The sequence below is a fragment of the Heterocephalus glaber genome, unplaced genomic scaffold (assembly GCF_053883595.1).
Source record: "Heterocephalus glaber isolate CG9 unplaced genomic scaffold, H.glaber_assembly_v1.0 deba00001460, whole genome shotgun sequence".
Taxonomy (NCBI): domain Eukaryota; kingdom Metazoa; phylum Chordata; class Mammalia; order Rodentia; family Bathyergidae; genus Heterocephalus; species Heterocephalus glaber.
In genome coordinates, this window is record NW_028258307.1 from 11,483,572 (window position 1) to 11,499,923 (window position 16,352).

Below are 16,352 nucleotides of genomic sequence, written 5' to 3' on the forward strand. Positions count from 1 at the left end.
TCCTAGATCCAGTCAGCTCTGAAAAGCCCCACCTGTGAGATCGTCAGGCTTTGGGGGTACATCTAGATACAAACTGTAACAGTAGGTGTTGCAGTTTTAGATTTGCAAAGCATTGATATAAAAGTGTCATTTGAGTGAAGTCTCAAAGAGGTGAAGGATAGATGGAAAACTATTTTGACAAAGAGACTAGCAAGAGACCAAGGCCTAGAGGAGGAATGTATTCACCACATTCACCTTCAGCCAGGAAGCAGAGGTGCTAGTGCACAGCAAGCCCAAGATCAGCACTGAGTGATTGGACTGCAGATGTGGGGCACAGTGCAAGGCACTTGGCTAACATTAGAGTGGTCTAGGCCGTATCAAGGATGACAAACTGAATGAGTGCTTTAAGCAAGGCTGACAAACTTTGATCTTGGATTTGAACAGATCACTGTCTTTTGAAAAGGGCATACTTGGAGGGCAATGAGGAGAGCAAAGAGACCAGCTGGGCAGCTGCTGTCATCATCCAGGCATAAAATGACAGTGCTTGGTCTCAAATGGAAGAGATAGAGGCAGTGAGAAATCATGTGATTCTGAATGCATTTTAAAGATATCAGAAAAGGACTTGCTGATCAAATGAATATAGACTATGACAGAAAGCAAAGAGTCAAAATTTAATTATCTGACTTCCTTCTTCATGATTTTAAAGTTATCTCTAGTTTGTACCCTTTGTGCCAGAATACTAATCACTAACTGGAACCTTCAAGTGGCATAAAACTTTGGATAACTCTTAGAACCTCTTACAAACTCTTAGATTCCCTGTAAGGGCCAAAAGAATTGTGGTCCAGCCACAGAGATGAAGTAAATGATATAAAATTATCCATGGAAATCATAAAAGTCGTTAATATTGATTGTATAATATAATGTAGCCAGTGGTGAAGTAACATTCATCACTACTTTGTTGAATATTCAGAAAAATCCCTAACAGAAGTGGTTTTGGATTGAGACCAACTTAATATTGACTGTTTTACTAGTTAAGAAAGCTTTGGGATGAAAATAATGGAAAACTTGACCAAGTTTTAAACAGTATAAACATACTTGCATCTCATTTAATAAAAATGCAAGTAGATGGTTACTGGCTGGTAAATGTTGCTGTCAAGGATGTACAGTTTTTTTTTTATAAATTTTTTTATCTATTTTCATGGGAAAGCACTGGCTTTCAGTGGCTTTTTTTATTTTTATGCTTACTTCATGGTCTCAAAATGACTAACACAGCTCCACACAGTTTATTTACTGCTTGCTAACAAAATAGCAAAAGCTGTTTTTAGTAAAGTGCCATAGTAGATTTCTACTTGACCTGTTGGTGACCAAAGCCAAGCTTCATGGCTGCAAGAGAGACAGAGGCGCAAGCGTTCTCACATGTGATTTAAACCATGTTTCTTCTCAGAGCTAGGCACATTGTCATCCTTAATTTAAAAGGAGAAAAGAAAAAAATCACAGCTCAGCTAGCAGGAAAGAAGAGGCTGTTAGGGAAGGAGCATTGTCTGCCTCAATTTCATTTATTGACTGAACAATTCTCATCAAATTTTTTAGTCTCTGGTACATCAGACCTTTCAAAATGATCTTTGCAGCCGAGCATGGTGGTGTGTACATCTTTAACCCCAGCATTCAGGAGGCTGAAGCAGGAGGACTGTCATGAGCTCAAGGCCTGACTCAGCTATGCAGTCAGTTTAAGGTTGGCCTGAACTACATAGTGAGACCCTGTCTCAAACAAACAAACAAACACAAAGAAACAAAGGAAAGGGGACTTGCAAAAAATGTGGGGAAAACATAAGCGTATTTCTGTGGATAAAGTTTTTTTTATATGAACCCAAAAGCACAGGTAACAAAATCAAAAATTGACAAATAAGATTAGCAAACAAAACAAACAACAGAGTGAAAAGACAGCTTACTTAATGAGAGAAAATGTTTGCAAATTCAACTGTGTGTGTGAGAGAGAGGAAGAAGGAAGAGGAGGAGTAAGAAGCTGGAGGAGAGAGGAGGAAGAGGTATAAGAAGATGAGGAAGAAGAAAGAAGGAAAAGGAGAAGGAGGAGAAGAGAAAGAGAAAGCCAGTCAGAAAAAATGGGCAAATGGCAGTAGGAGTTGGGTTTGGAGGTTAGGTCAAGGGACTAGGGGTAAGGAAAACCTATCGGGGATAAATGACCTGAATGGACCTTCCTCAAAAGAGAATATACAAATGATGAAAAGGGAAAAGAAAATGCTCAGTATCAGTAATCATCAGGGAAATAAAATCCAGAAACAATGAGATATCTCACCCCAGTTAGAATGACTCTTTTCAAAAAGACCAAAAGTAAAAAATGCTAGTGAAGAAGCAGAGAAAGGAGAACTCATACACCATTGGTGAGAATGTAAATCAGGATAGTCATTGTGGCAAATTTTATGGAGTTTCCTCAAAAAACCTAGAAATAGAACTACCATATGATCCAGCAGTCCCTACTGGGTATGTATCCAAAGAAACTGAAATCAGTATGTCAGAGAGACATCTGCATTTGCATGTTTATTATAGCACTATTCACAATAGCCCAGGTCCAGAATCAACCCAAGGGTCCACACATGGATGCGTGGATAAAGAAAAGGGAAACTTACCAATAAACAAGAATGAATTTCTGTCATTTGCAGCAACATGAATAGTACAGGAGGAAAGTAAGTGAAATAAGCCAGGCATTGAAAGACAAATACTACATGTTCTCTTACATGTGAATGCTAAAATGTTGATCTCAGAGAAGTACACAGTGAAGCAGTAGTTAGCAGAGCCTGAGAAGGGGTTGGGGGAGGAAACCAGAGAGAGGATAGTTAACAGGTACAGGAATATAGGTGGATAGGAGGAATAACTCATAATGTTTTATAGCACAGTGTGTACGATAACTATGGTTGACAAAAGCTAATGGAATATTTGAAAATAGTAGAAGGGGTTTTGAATGTTCCCAACACAAAGAAGTGATCAATGTCTAAGGTGATAGGTGATAAATCAGGATGATTGATCGTGATCTAATCATTGCATATTGTGTGTGCATATTTAAATATCACACTGTACCACCTAAATATCCACAAGTACTATGTGTCAATAAAGAATAAAGTAATTTATAGAGTTATTTACAGACACTCCTCTTGGCTACTTTGCTTTTCCTCACACTCCAGCTTTACCTGAAACCTTAAATTTCACAATTGTTCTTGGGGGAAAAAAGATGAGAATAATCTCTTCTATGAAATGAAGAAAGAAAATAACCCTACCAAAGATGAGTTATAATGAAGTATGACCTTCCTACTCCCCCAAAAGAGAATACAATGAGAAACTGATGAAAAAAGGACATTTAAATTCATTATTTATTCCCATTCCTCTTCTTGCCTTCACAGAGAGGTGTTTTTCTTCATTCAAGGCAGTTTTGTCTAGTTCAGAGCATCTTCAGAAGGATTTACGTGTTTGGGTGAGCCTGTAATCCTGCAATGACATGACTGAAGCCAATGCTTGCTGCGTGGTTCTGAGATTGAAACTACCTTTTCCTAAAATATTTTGAAGTTGCATGTTTGATGTAGATTGAGTAAAAGTCTCAGAATAGAAACAAAATGAAAGCTATATTACTGGGGTTTATAGCTTCTCTCCCTTAAGCTTTTTTTTCATTTATTTTTTTAATCAGAAAAGGAACACAGCCATTTGGAAACTTATCACAAAAGTTTCTTCCTCTTCATTTCTCTTAACAACAACAGAGCAGTCTTTGTTTTCTGCCCTCCCCCTTTACCCTTTCTCTGCTTTGCCTTTTCCTCTGACCTCGTGACTCATACACAGCCACACCTATGCCCTTTATATGTTGGCTGAAAAACTGATGTAATTTATTTGAGACAAGAGCCTTGCAGCTAGAGCTGTAGAATGTGTGGATGAGATGGTTTTCCTTCATGTATTTTTCAAGTGATTGCTCTCAGTAGTATCAGTTTCTTCAAAAAGTGGTAGAAAACTGGCCCTATCACCTTCTCTCCTTTGTCTCTTTGCACGTCACCTCAGAAAACTCCTTCAAGCTCTTTTCATTGTGTAAACTCTTCAGTTGCATGCAATACTCTACCCTACACTGGCTTCTGAATCTAATTTTAAACTGCATATAGATCATTTTACTAAATCTTGTTCTTATTGAGAGTAGTTTTTTCCTGCATTTTAATCTTGCTACCAAGGCAGTGTGGAGACAGATTAAGTAATAAATTCTTGGAATAAATAGAACCTGAGAACCAGTGTGTTCTTCAGTTATATCTTATTCAATCTTCTAATTACATGATGCCAAAGTGCAAGACTGGTGGCATTGTCTATTAGCAGAAGTCCTTAGTAAGTTCTCCTGTGGCCTTCTGAGATAATCCCTATCCTATAATTCTTTATTTTACTTTATTATTTCTTTATGAAGCGTACATGTTTATTGGAACATAGATCAATTTGTAATGCTTTCAGCCACAAGTAACACTATCTGATGAACACTGGCTTAACACTTAAGGATATTTGATTCATGCCTATGCATCCAGAGGTAGTAGAGAGTCAAGGTTGGACCTAGCTCATTGAATCAAGAACTCAGGTTTTTTTCTTTGTGTGTTTTTTGTCTTTCCATTTTCTCTCAGACCTGGCATGTTGCACTTTTGTTTTCATGCCTCTTGCCCCAAATCACAGGGTGGTAGCTTTTGGGAGACATGGTCATGTGAAAGAAGAAATAAGAATAAGGGGCTAGCACTAGTGCCTTCTCTTCTAGGGGCTGTCCCTCTTCTTGGAAACCAATGCCCCCAGAAGGAAGAACCCCAATCCCAAACTTCTCCTTACATCTCCTTGGTTACAACATCCAAGACCGACCTTTGTGGTGGGAGGGATAAAAGAGAAAAAGTAGTTCAGCATGGCTTCTGATTGGCCTATCACCAGTGTCTGTCAGAGGACACTTAAAATGTACTTTGATTTGTGTGTCTATACTTTCATATCCAGAAAGGAAATGTAGCTTGAGGAGCATGGGTTCTGGAGCGACATTGGGTTCAAATCAAAGTTCCATTTCTAGATTCATCCTACTGTGAACTTCTCTGCCTGTGTTTCCTTACCTAAAACAGGAACAGTAACGTTACAAGTTGTATAGGATTGGAATGAATAACCTAAAGTTAGCGTGTAAGCACTCAGTATCATCCTGAGCTCAGCACCCTTACCTGGATAATGATCAAACCCAGAACAAATGTAATGGCTAGCAGCTTTCCCACTTTTGAGAAAGGTAGCATTTTACAGTTACTAACCTAAAACTGACTAGAAAAATCCTTAAAGGATGTATAGTCTTAATAGAATTTGCCTGCTTGCTTTAGACACTTCATAATTGACAAGTTCTTTTGTTTAGGAATAAAACACTGTAGGCCTTCTATAAATTTTTCATGTGTGGAGGCAGCATGGTGAAAGACTTATTTTGACTAAAATGTATCAAATCAAGAATAGGAGACCGTTTTCTTTAATTTGAAATATATACACACATGCACATGCTTGTGTACATACACACACAAGAGTTCTATATAAGTGACTTGGATAGAAACAACGTCAAAAACAATACTAGTTAGGGCTAGAGAGAAAAGTCTTTCCAGTGTTCTCAGCTGTTAGAGAAAAGAGACAAAAGGGAGTCGAGATGTTTGAAATTGTGTAAATATTCAATAAATAGTTGATGATGAGGGAAATTCTTTTGAATATGATAAGCATCAGAAAGTAATTGGAAGTTCTGAAAACTTCATAATGTTCCTGGTAACTGCTACACATAGTAGCATGAGAACGAAAAGTGGATAACCCTACAGAAGAGCAATGGAAGGAAATGGAGAACAGCTTTGGGACTGTGGTCTCATAGGCTGGAGATGCACTCACCCTGGAAGGATCCTTCCAGTTGAGTTACAGGAAGTAGGAAAGAGAATAAATAGCCGTACCCAAGCTAGGTTCACACAAGCCCTGCCTCACATGGGGGAGGCTCAAGTGATGACAATGTGAGCCATAATAGCCAGCCTGTCACTGAAAAGCAGAGGACATCTTAGACTCCATCTTAGACTCTCTTGTGCCTGGGTGTTTGGGATGTGTGTTCTACCTGGTAGCCATAACTCCCTGTTGCCATTACTTCCCCAAATAGCGCAAACAATAACTAAAATGATAACTTCTTATCTAAATCACTAAATCAGTCTCCTGTAGCTGCTGCTTCTCATGTGCCCAGTAAGTACTCAAGTAATTGGTCAGTTTGGGGAATGAAGTCAAGCATTCCACAACCGTTCAAGGTCCGCAGGCAGTCAACACCCAAGGTGTGCTGCCCATTGGCCTTTGCAAACTGCATACTGACTACCATTCTTCTCTGACTTTGCCTCCAGAAAACCCGTTATGAAAATTATGTCAGCATTCTGAAAGAAGGAGGCAAGCAGCTCCTGAGTCATGATGAAAATGAGGCTGCCGGTCTGAAGAAATCACACTCTAGTCCTTCGCTGAACCCAGATTCCTCTCCGATCACCGCCAAGGTCAAGCGTAATGTGTCAGAGAGGAAGGACCACCGACCGGAAACACCGAGCATTAAGCAAAAAGTTACTTAGAATCCATCTGAGGCCAGGAAGTGCTGGTCATGGAGCAAAATAGGGGTTTTCAAGATCTTTCTGGTAATCCGTGAATATATTTAAAAAAAAAGTCTGTGACTAAACGGTGCATTAGTAACTTTTTATATTGTATATTTTTGTTAGTTTCTGTACAGATTGTCTTTGCTCTTGATTTCTTTGCTTTGATGATTTTTTGCAATTTGATAACTAATGCACCTTTTTGTGAGGAGTTAGAGGATCATGATTTCAGGATGAATTCTGCATCCCTTCTCCTTTGGTTTTCTCTTATTTGCACTCTACTCAGTTGTTTTATGTATTCTCAAATCAACCGTTATTCTTTTTTTAAGGTTAAATAATTTAATCCATTATGAAACACTTAACTGGACAAACTTTGTAGTTTAGTAAATTCTAGCCAGAGTTAACATAAACCTTTATATGTGAAATCTTGCCCAGTCATGGAGGTGAAGTTGAATACTCACACATACTTAAGTGAGAATTACAATGCTGGGAATCAAGATGTTCCAAAGTGATGTAGCCCTGCGTGAAGCTGAGCACTTAGTGTTGAGTTCTGACCCTTCTGGAAGCAGGGAGAGGGGATGTGAGGACCCAGGTCTGGAGAACTTGGGGAAGAATAGGAGCTTGCTTGAAGTGTGGATACTATTCCAACCAAGCAAGGGGAAGAGGAAGTAGAGTGATTTTGCCATTGAAGGCTGAGGACAGATGGGTACCAAGTTAATTTGGTTTTCTGAAGGACAGTGGCAATAATCGGCTCTTGGGGTAGCTACAGCAATAGACATGTGTTTAGTCTGCAGGAAATTGTTACTTCACTCCCACGGGGTCTAGACTAGGAATCCAGAATCATCTCTATCGTTGACACACTTCCACCCAGGAATAGATTCTTTTTTATGCTACGTATATGTATATATAGGCATGAGGTCATCTCCTGGTTGTTAGGATATTGGGGTCTTCCTAACAAAATGTGGAAAATGGAGCTCCTTTTGTTCTTTACTTAAGCCAAGACAATACAAGGGAGCAAAAATCAGCTGCAGTTCTTCAGCAGTGGATATTGATTCTTAAGGCTAAGTCTGAAAGTAATAGTTTGAATGGGTTGTGGTTGAAAATGGAAGAATCTGCTGGTTGCATATGCAGAATTTCTTAGTTTATTTTTATCTCAGTCTCTTTGATAGCCACTTCACTCTGTCACTGTTAAACTTGCTCCTAAAAATTCTTTGTCTATTTTAAATCATTTGTATGTACTCAAAATAGTTCTATCCACCATACAGTCACAAGCTGTATCTGTGACAGTCCCTTTGAAATTCAGGCTGATAAACAGAATAATCTTTTCTAGAGGAGGAAAAAGGAGTGAAGGTTCAGTGCCCTGTGACTTAGAAGGTTCAGATTTCTAAACCTTGAAACTGAATTCCCTAAAGCTATCATCTTCCCAAACAACACAACTTCAGAACTAATGGAATTATTCTGAATATTCTTTTTCCTCCCATAGACATTTCCTCTACTTCTGCTTTGTTTTTTAGTTGAAGGTACTATGACCAAAGAATCAGCTGCTCTGCATGAATAGCATGGTCCAAGTGGATTAAAGAAAACCTGCTATAAAACCATGGTATTTCTAGTGATATATTGTTAGGATGTACTCACATTTAGTTACATGATTATTGATTAATGTTTACTTCCCCTATTCAAGTGTCCATATTTGTTGGTGTACAGAAAAGAGTAACCCCTCTGTATGGTTGTAGTTACTTGCTTCATGATATTTTACTACACCTTTGAAAAACTTACTCTGTCCTCTATTGTGTAGGTAAAGGCAATGTCTGAATTTATGTTTCAGAACTATGAAACACATTAGTCACCAACATAGCCCATATACCTGAGTCATTTTGGTAGCTTCTTATCAAATCTAAGGTTTCCATAAGCAAGTTGTCTTTCTTCCTGAAATCAGAGTTATCAGTGTTTGTTTTCTGCCTAAATATTTATCCTAGTTGAGGAGAAAGAGAGGTACTTAGACCACATGACCTATGAGCTTCAGTAACTGAAGAAAAGTTGACATCCCTGACTAGCTTGAATGTGTTTACCCACAGTGTGTATCTATGTATATAGAATGTTTATGTATATTTTTCTTAGCGTGTATAATGCATATTGAATGGTACCTTGCTGCAGTATTTCTGATGTTTAGAGTAGTCTTAAAATACTCAGTTAGCATCAGCACCACCATAGCACTGGTCCTGTTATGGGACTTATTAACATTAACTTCAGAGACTCTCAGACATGCTAATGGATAGTCAGATGACAAGATGACAAGGGCACTTTTGAAGCAGCAGTTAACAACAACTTTAAGGTTCTTTTGTGGGCCAGGATCCCAGACTGCCAGTCGCTGGTCATGTGATACTGTCCATCTACAGGAGATGGGCTGAAAACACCTCTGGGAGAAAGATGTCTGCTGTCAGTGTGTGTTGCAGGCCAAGACTTATCCTAGGGCAGGAAATAGTCTCTGATTCAACTGGCTTCTGAGGGTCTGGTCCATAGACAGCCACTTTTTCTGTTGTGATCATTTCTTCTCAATGGTATATAGTCGAAAGAAATGGAAGGTGTTTCCTTTCGGAGGTATGTTTAACCTTGTACAATTCACGGTACTGAGGAGTTGTCCTCCTCCTGCCTTTCTGAAGGTACTCCTCCACACCCCTTTCCACCTCACTCCTCATCCCTGCCTCGTAGCCCAGGGACCTTGGGATTTCTCTCCATGTGGAAAACCATCATTCTTTTTCATACATATACTTTCAATATTAATTTTTAGTGTAGGAAATCTTGATAACTCATCAAAATACCTTGTTACAAATTGACCAAAGAAGTGGCCCATGTATAAAATCCTTGTGTATTTTGGGGTTTGCCACCACTTCACATACTGGCTTTTGCATGGAGGTATCATGTACTTGTCATCAATCAAACTGAGTTACTAGCATATAGAGTCTTTCCAGACCATAGACATTTCTGAAATACAGATTTCTTTAACCAGTTACTTAAGTCTTAGCATTGTCTAATTAAACCAAGCAATATTTTTGTGCATTTTAAATTAATCTCAGTAAAATCAACAGGTGGGTGAGTCCTCTGGTTGCAGTCATTCCTAGAGGATATGGAACTTCTTCTATTGCTCTTGGGTAAAGCGAGCTTTCTCACACGGCAGTCTTGTGCTGTCTGCAAGACCCTAGATGCTTCTCCCACTGGCATCCTAATCCAGGAGGTGAGGACTGTTTCCTATGTAGAAATGATACTAGGAAATTAATTCTGGAAGAGGAAATTCTGGCTGACTTTTCAAAGACCAGCTAGGTTTGTATTTTACCATGTGGCCAGACCACTGAACTTCTAAAGTTGGGGGAGAATTGCATAACTAACAGAGAAAGAGGACTTTTGCTGCGTAAGTACTAAGTTACACAGAGTTTTTGGCTGTCTTTGCCCACTCCCCACAAAGGCCCAAGAAGTTGTTCTTAGATAAAGCACAGCCCTGCTTTGCCCTGAACTGTGCCTCTTTTCTGCCCTTTTCCCCCTAATCATTGACAATGGGAAGAAAACTTTCTAGAAATCAGCTTCTCCCTTGTCTTCTTGCCAAGACCTTTTTCAGTTCAGTTGATTATCCTTAGAAATTGAATTCTTTGGCATTTTTCCTTGTAATATCACTTATTTCACTCAGCCTCAGTTCACAGTAAGTTTCTTATGTATGCAGGTCCAAATCTCTAGTTTTAGTTCTTATGGACTCAGCATAAGTTTTTAGCAGGTCCATAGCCACTTTCCTCAATTTTAGCAGAGAATGATCCCTTTACTTTTTTAAACAATGGAATTTTGTTTTCAGTTGTAAAACTAGCACTGTAAAACAAAAAACCAATGTGGCATCCTAACACTTGTTTTTAAAAATAGAGTCCACTTTATGAATGATAGTGCAACTTTGAACTTAATAGTATCCGCCTAAATAGATTAGTGAGTTTTGTGAGCAAATGAGCCTCTGGGCCTACCTTTCTCCAAAGCTTTCTACCCTTTTAATCCAGGCCAGGCCACTGGTCTCTTTCAAGGTCAGCAGATCTCTCCCTCCACCAGTCTTTTAACATCTTACACCATCAAATCATCCAAAGATTGTAGAGATAACCACAGTGTAATCCTGTGATCAGTTATTGGTAGAGATACAGAGGTACTTTGTCACTGCTTTTCTTTTTGGATTCCTTTTCCGTCTCTTCCTCTTAAAAGAAGAACTGAAGTCCAAGGTCACCCTCCTTTTATACCTACAGTATCCAACCCAAGCCAGGCAACCTTCTGCTTAGGACAGTAATTGGGCCATTGCATGCAGAGAGAATGTCTTCAGAGAATGTCAGTAAATACTTGAATCTTCATGACAGTTTGTTGACTTGAATGCAACAGCAAGAAATATGGCAAGTTAATTGTATATACAATAGGTTTCCTTAGGTCTCTTGGCTCATCCTTTGTAATTTATGTGTGTATCTGTTGTATTGTAGGCTTTTGGAAATATTCGTAGACAGTAACGTTGGATGTGAAAGATAGCGCTTTCTGTTGCGTGCCAATTTTGTATTCGTGGGTATTTATAGTTGTATGTATGTATATGCATCAATGTGTAGATTGTGTATCAGTATATGGTATATGTACATCAAAGTTATTTTGTCTTTAATAACCAGTGTGATAGGAAAAGCAAGTAAAAACCTCCTAGGACTGATTATATAATGCAGTTGTTGCAAATACATATAGTGGTATTGTTTTATTTGACTTAAATTCAAATGATATTTTGATTAACTTTTAATAAAATTTTGTGCTAGGAAATTCCATCTGTGAGGTGTGAATCTCCAGGGCAAAGGTGACTTTGAACTAAATCATGTGAATCTGTTGAAGTGTACAGTCTGCAATACTGAGGGGTTAGCTCATTATAATTTTGGAAATACAGAAAGGAAATGGGGGAAAAAAGGCAACCTGTGCCATTTTAGTAACTTTAATATTAAGAGCACTTAAACATAAAGTTGAACTGACAGTTGTGGGCTTATTACAAAATGTGATGCTCACAGCGCACATTCTTTATTGTTGTAATTAGTCCAGAATATATAGCTTTCAGAAGCATTAAGTAAGTTGCCACCATATAATTTATGTACCTATGTATATTTTACAGTGGCTCAAACCACTCTCCTGGTGCCACATCCTTACCCTCTTGAAAGAAATATCACAAATGCTAAAGTATATCAGGGCATCCCAAGATTGGGTACTGTATTCCAGGTGTGCAGTTGCACAAATTAGCAACTGGGTCACAGGTAAAAGGACTCTAGGAACCAGGTTAAAACTTTATTTAATATTTTTATACTTAGGTCTCTTTTTCCTGCCTCTTCCCAAAGAAGAGCCACTGGCCTTAGTTGTTTGACTTGATTGCTTATATTATAGAGTGTAAATAGATAACTAGAGACTAAAATTTTATTAACCAGCATGTTTGGTGTATTTAAAGCAGCGACTGAGTGTGTTTGAGTGTGTGGTTGAGTGCAGTGTCTTTTGTTCAAACACACTGCCTCATGTCTTTGTATCTGATTCAGAGAATTGGAATTGTGGGGTAGGAGTCTAATCTTCAACCCCAGTCTGCAGTAGTGTCTTGGTAGTTACACTTAGTTTTTTTAATTAACTCTACAGTCTCAAACTATTTTTGCAAATATATATAATATTTCCTAATTTGTTCTTGACGTGCAGAGGACTGACTCTGTAGATGATCAGCAAGATCTGCAAGAGTATTTCTAGTTCTGCAAGAGTATTTCCTTCTGAGAATTATTTGTGATTTGCAAAAAAAGAAAAAGCCTTTTGATTCAGAAATCATATGGAAAAAGAGTAGTGAAAATAAAAGTTTTATTTTGGGCCTTAGTCATTCGAAATGTTTGGATTTTAATAAAAAGCCATGAAGGCTGTAAAGCCAAATAACCATTTGACATGGATATTAATATCTACTTTAGAAAGAGTGTGTGTGTATATATATATATATATATATGCACATTGATTTTTAATGCCATTAAAATGCTTTTTTAAAGCTATAGGAACAAGAGTAATTAGACCAAATTGAAGTGGAGGGGTTGAGTAGGCTGCCTACCACTTAAGCTAAGCAGTGAATGTGTTCAGTCCTCTGCTCCTAAGAAATTCAGAACCAGTTTACTGGCCCTTAAAGGTGTAGGGAGAAAGTTGATGAGTCTGGGCCCTCTTCTGTATACACTTGCTTGCACACATGCACACAGTCAGTGTTTAAAGTTATACAAATGTAAGACCTTAAGACACAAAGGGCCGAAGTATTATAAAGAGATGATGAACAAATGAGGAGAATCTATGTCACAGATGTTTTCTAAGGACCGAGGAGAAATTGGGGCTCTTTTGTCTGACTCTGAGATGCATTGCATTGTTAAAAAGGAGCAGGGGTTACCTGTCACATCCTTCCTGGTGGGCCACAACTTGAAGGTGTTCTTGTAGTTCACAAGCAGCAGCTCTCCATCATCTCCCAGTACCTCGGTAGCCTGGGGGAAGATCCAGAAAACTGGCATGCACCATTTTCCAAGGTACCCAAGCCACTTGCTCTACAGGTCGTTCCTTTAAGAAAGGACCAGCAGTGGACAAGCACTTTTCCACAGAAGTGCACATGACCTTCTGAGCTGTACTGATGAGAGCTCACACTGAAGAAGGATGCTGGGTATTTGAGCACTTTTCCATCAGCAAGGACAGTGAGGAGAGAACCTAGTGAAAATAGCAATTCCCTTTGCAGGGTAGAGAGCTAAGCGCTCACTAATAGTGTTATAAAATAAGCACCTTAACTTCAATTCCTGAAAAGATTGGCTAATGGAGAGAATTTTGGAGATTCACCTAAGATTTTCCCTTGGTCTCCAAGTTCAACCACTCTTAGGAGTCTCAGCCACAAGGCTCAGTGAAGGACCATGGTGCAGGTTTGAGGCTCACTGTTGTGAACCTGAATAGCAGAGCACCACAGAGGGAGATAATGTCCCCTCTATGGAGCTTCTCCCCTGGCCTTCCGCTCCACTTGGACTTCTACTGAGCAGCACATCCTGGGTTTCAAATGCTTTAGGAATCCAGCTGTCCCAATGGGTTGACCCGGCTGAAGGCAAGACACCAACTCTGAGAGTGACTGAGTCACTCAGGGTGGCACATGATAAAGGTAATGAAAAAATCCTCTGCCTGAAGCAAAGATCACAGATTTTGCCTTTGCAAGAAACAAACCAGTACCTTGAGCTCTAACCAGGGTTGGATGATATCTTTGCCTTCACACCTAGATTTCCAGAAATGAACATTGTTTCATTTCTGTGGGAAGGGTCAAGAATCATTAACTTGCTCAGCCATTCTGCTCTGGCCAGATGAGAGCTGTTGGGTAAAGGCCTGCATGCCTCCCTGCACCCTCTTCTACCTCAAGTTTCAGAAGCCCATTTCTAGAACAGAAATTTACACAAGTGGAGAACCCACATTGTTAGCCTTGGTTACTCTGGGACATGCAGAAGGGTGGTAATTTGTATCTTCTAATATAAAACAAGACTTACTTTTCCAACCTATTAACTGGATTGTATTCACTGTGGCTCAAACCAGTTGACAGTGTGGAGCATTCCTTTACCTCCAGAGTTTTCTCCTCCAATCATTTCAGTTCCATTGCAGTCCTGGTGCCATATGTCCCCTGCAAATTGTGAAAGTAATTAGTGACAAACTAGCAGCCTACTCCTTTTTAGTGGCCAAACTGTCAGCATCAGCAGACTTGGGTAAGCTAAGCTAGTGGTGCCGTATTATGTACTAGAAACCTGTTCCTCATTATCATGTACCAGATTTGAGAAATGCCATCTAGAAAATCGTGGCATTTATGGTGGTCCTCTTTTGGATGGAACAGTAATTTATGTGGATATTGTTAAAGTGTTTAAAGACTATTTTGAAAATTAAGTTTACATTTTACAATTGCTTTATTTTTATTAAAATAGTGTATATAAATATTACCCTATTTCACTGTTATTAAAGTAAAACTAACCCTTGTAGACAAGTGAGTCACCTGACATGTATAGAAGCTGTGATATACATAGTACATTTCTCTATTATGTAAATGTTAAATGAATATAACTGTTCCTGTGTTTTTATAAGTTGAGGGTATTTTGTTGTTTCATAACAACAAAAATTATCACATTTAAAATGGTTTTTATGTAATAGAAATCATGCAAAATAGTGAAGGATTTAAAATATGTATATGGTATATGTTAAATGTACAAACTTTAGAAAGAAATAAATCCAACAAATTTCAGTCATTTGGGGGAATGTTTTTCTTTGTTTATTTAAGCAACTAGAACAATATCTTTAAAAATAAATAACCCAACACCCTAACCCCCCTCCATGAAAAGGCAACCAGGATACCCAAGGTGAAAGATTTGGTCACTGTAACTGACTGAGGAGGTAAGGAAGTTAACTTGTGAACACTGATTCACCTCCTGGACTTCCGTGAAGATTTGTGTGTGCAAAAAAAAAAAATGTTGGTAGGTACTAGTAGAAACTTCAGAGGCTTGTCCTGATGGGGGAAGGAGGCTTTGAGCAGAGGAAGAACAAATGAACTTTTTGAGGCAATTTCAAGAATCATTTGCTTTCCCTTTGGAAACCATGGAATTAATTATTGTCCTGCAGTGCAAATGCTGACCTCCAAATCACTGCTTTCTTGTGGCTAGTGTGTACCTTTGTGTTCTCTTAATGGAACCTAATGTTAAATTAAGATCTGTTGACTTGGAAAATGAAAAATAAAATTCCACCCAAAATTCTGAATACTGGAGAAAATGTCTTATGTTTTGGGGTCTGGTTTTGTTTGTTTTTGTGATGCTAGAAATTCAACTCAGGGCCTCATACATGCTGGACAAGTGCTCTACCACTGAGCTGTCACCCCAGCCCTGGATTTGGGCTTTTTAAAATGACATCTCTAACAAAATCCTCTTAAACCTAAATAAAGGTGGTGCTTGGCAGAAAACTGCTGTGGTACACAAATCTGAGAAATAAAAGTTTTGTGGGATGTAAACCTTTCAATACCCCTTGGCTTCTCTTTAAAATCCCTGTTTAAGATGTGAAACTCAAACAACAATCTCTCATTGCCCAGTTGCCTGTCCTCCAGAACTAGTTTGGTGTAATGTGTCACATTCTCTTGTGTTTCATAGCTAATAATATCAGAACCAGAGGGACCATAGAGATCATTTTTAAAGAAGAACACTCCAATGAGGAAACTAAAACCCAGGGCCAATTAAGATATTACAAGGAAGCAATGAGCAAGTGGAATTGTTTCATCTCTAGATTAATTCTATTCAACAGCACTGGGAGATTCACCAATGAGACTGTTAAATCACTGTCAAGTGTTATTGAAAAATTGTTTCAACCAAGAAGAGAACAAAGAAAATAACATTTATTTGGAGTTAATAGGATTATAATCCAGATGCAGAAAAATACAGATTCAAGTGGTCTTTAAAATCTGCTCCAATGTTTTACAAAATGACAGCTGTGTTTATAGCTTTAAACCACAAAGGCATTGGAAATGACATCACTTGTTAGGGATGTAGCTCAGGGTCAGCTTGTATCTGTAGATAGGTGTGTCTGAGATCTGATTAACAGCAGCATCCTGACTCCATTTGGAGGGCTCCAAAACCATGCTAATCCATTTTTATTTTTTCCTCTCCAGTAGTAAAGAACAAAATACTTGAGATGGGGATACAAAAAGAAGAGTGA

The 16,352-nt window shown here is 38.6% G+C and overlaps 1 protein-coding gene across 12 annotated transcripts in view; it reads left to right on the forward strand.

Annotated features, from left to right (window-relative positions):
* Psd3 (pleckstrin and Sec7 domain containing 3) overlaps positions 1 to 15,407 on the forward strand; it is a 517,630-nt gene extending 502,223 nt beyond the window's left edge. For all 12 annotated transcript variants that reach the window (XM_004848243.4, XM_021261216.2, XM_021261217.2 and 9 more), the window contains one exon: positions 6,375 to 15,407. In XM_004848243.4, coding sequence (XP_004848300.3) covers positions 6,375 to 6,590 — 216 coding nt within the window. In that variant the 3' untranslated portion in view covers positions 6,591 to 15,407. The remainder of the gene's footprint in view (positions 1 to 6,374) is intronic.
* Positions 15,408 to 16,352: the final 945 nt, after the last annotated feature.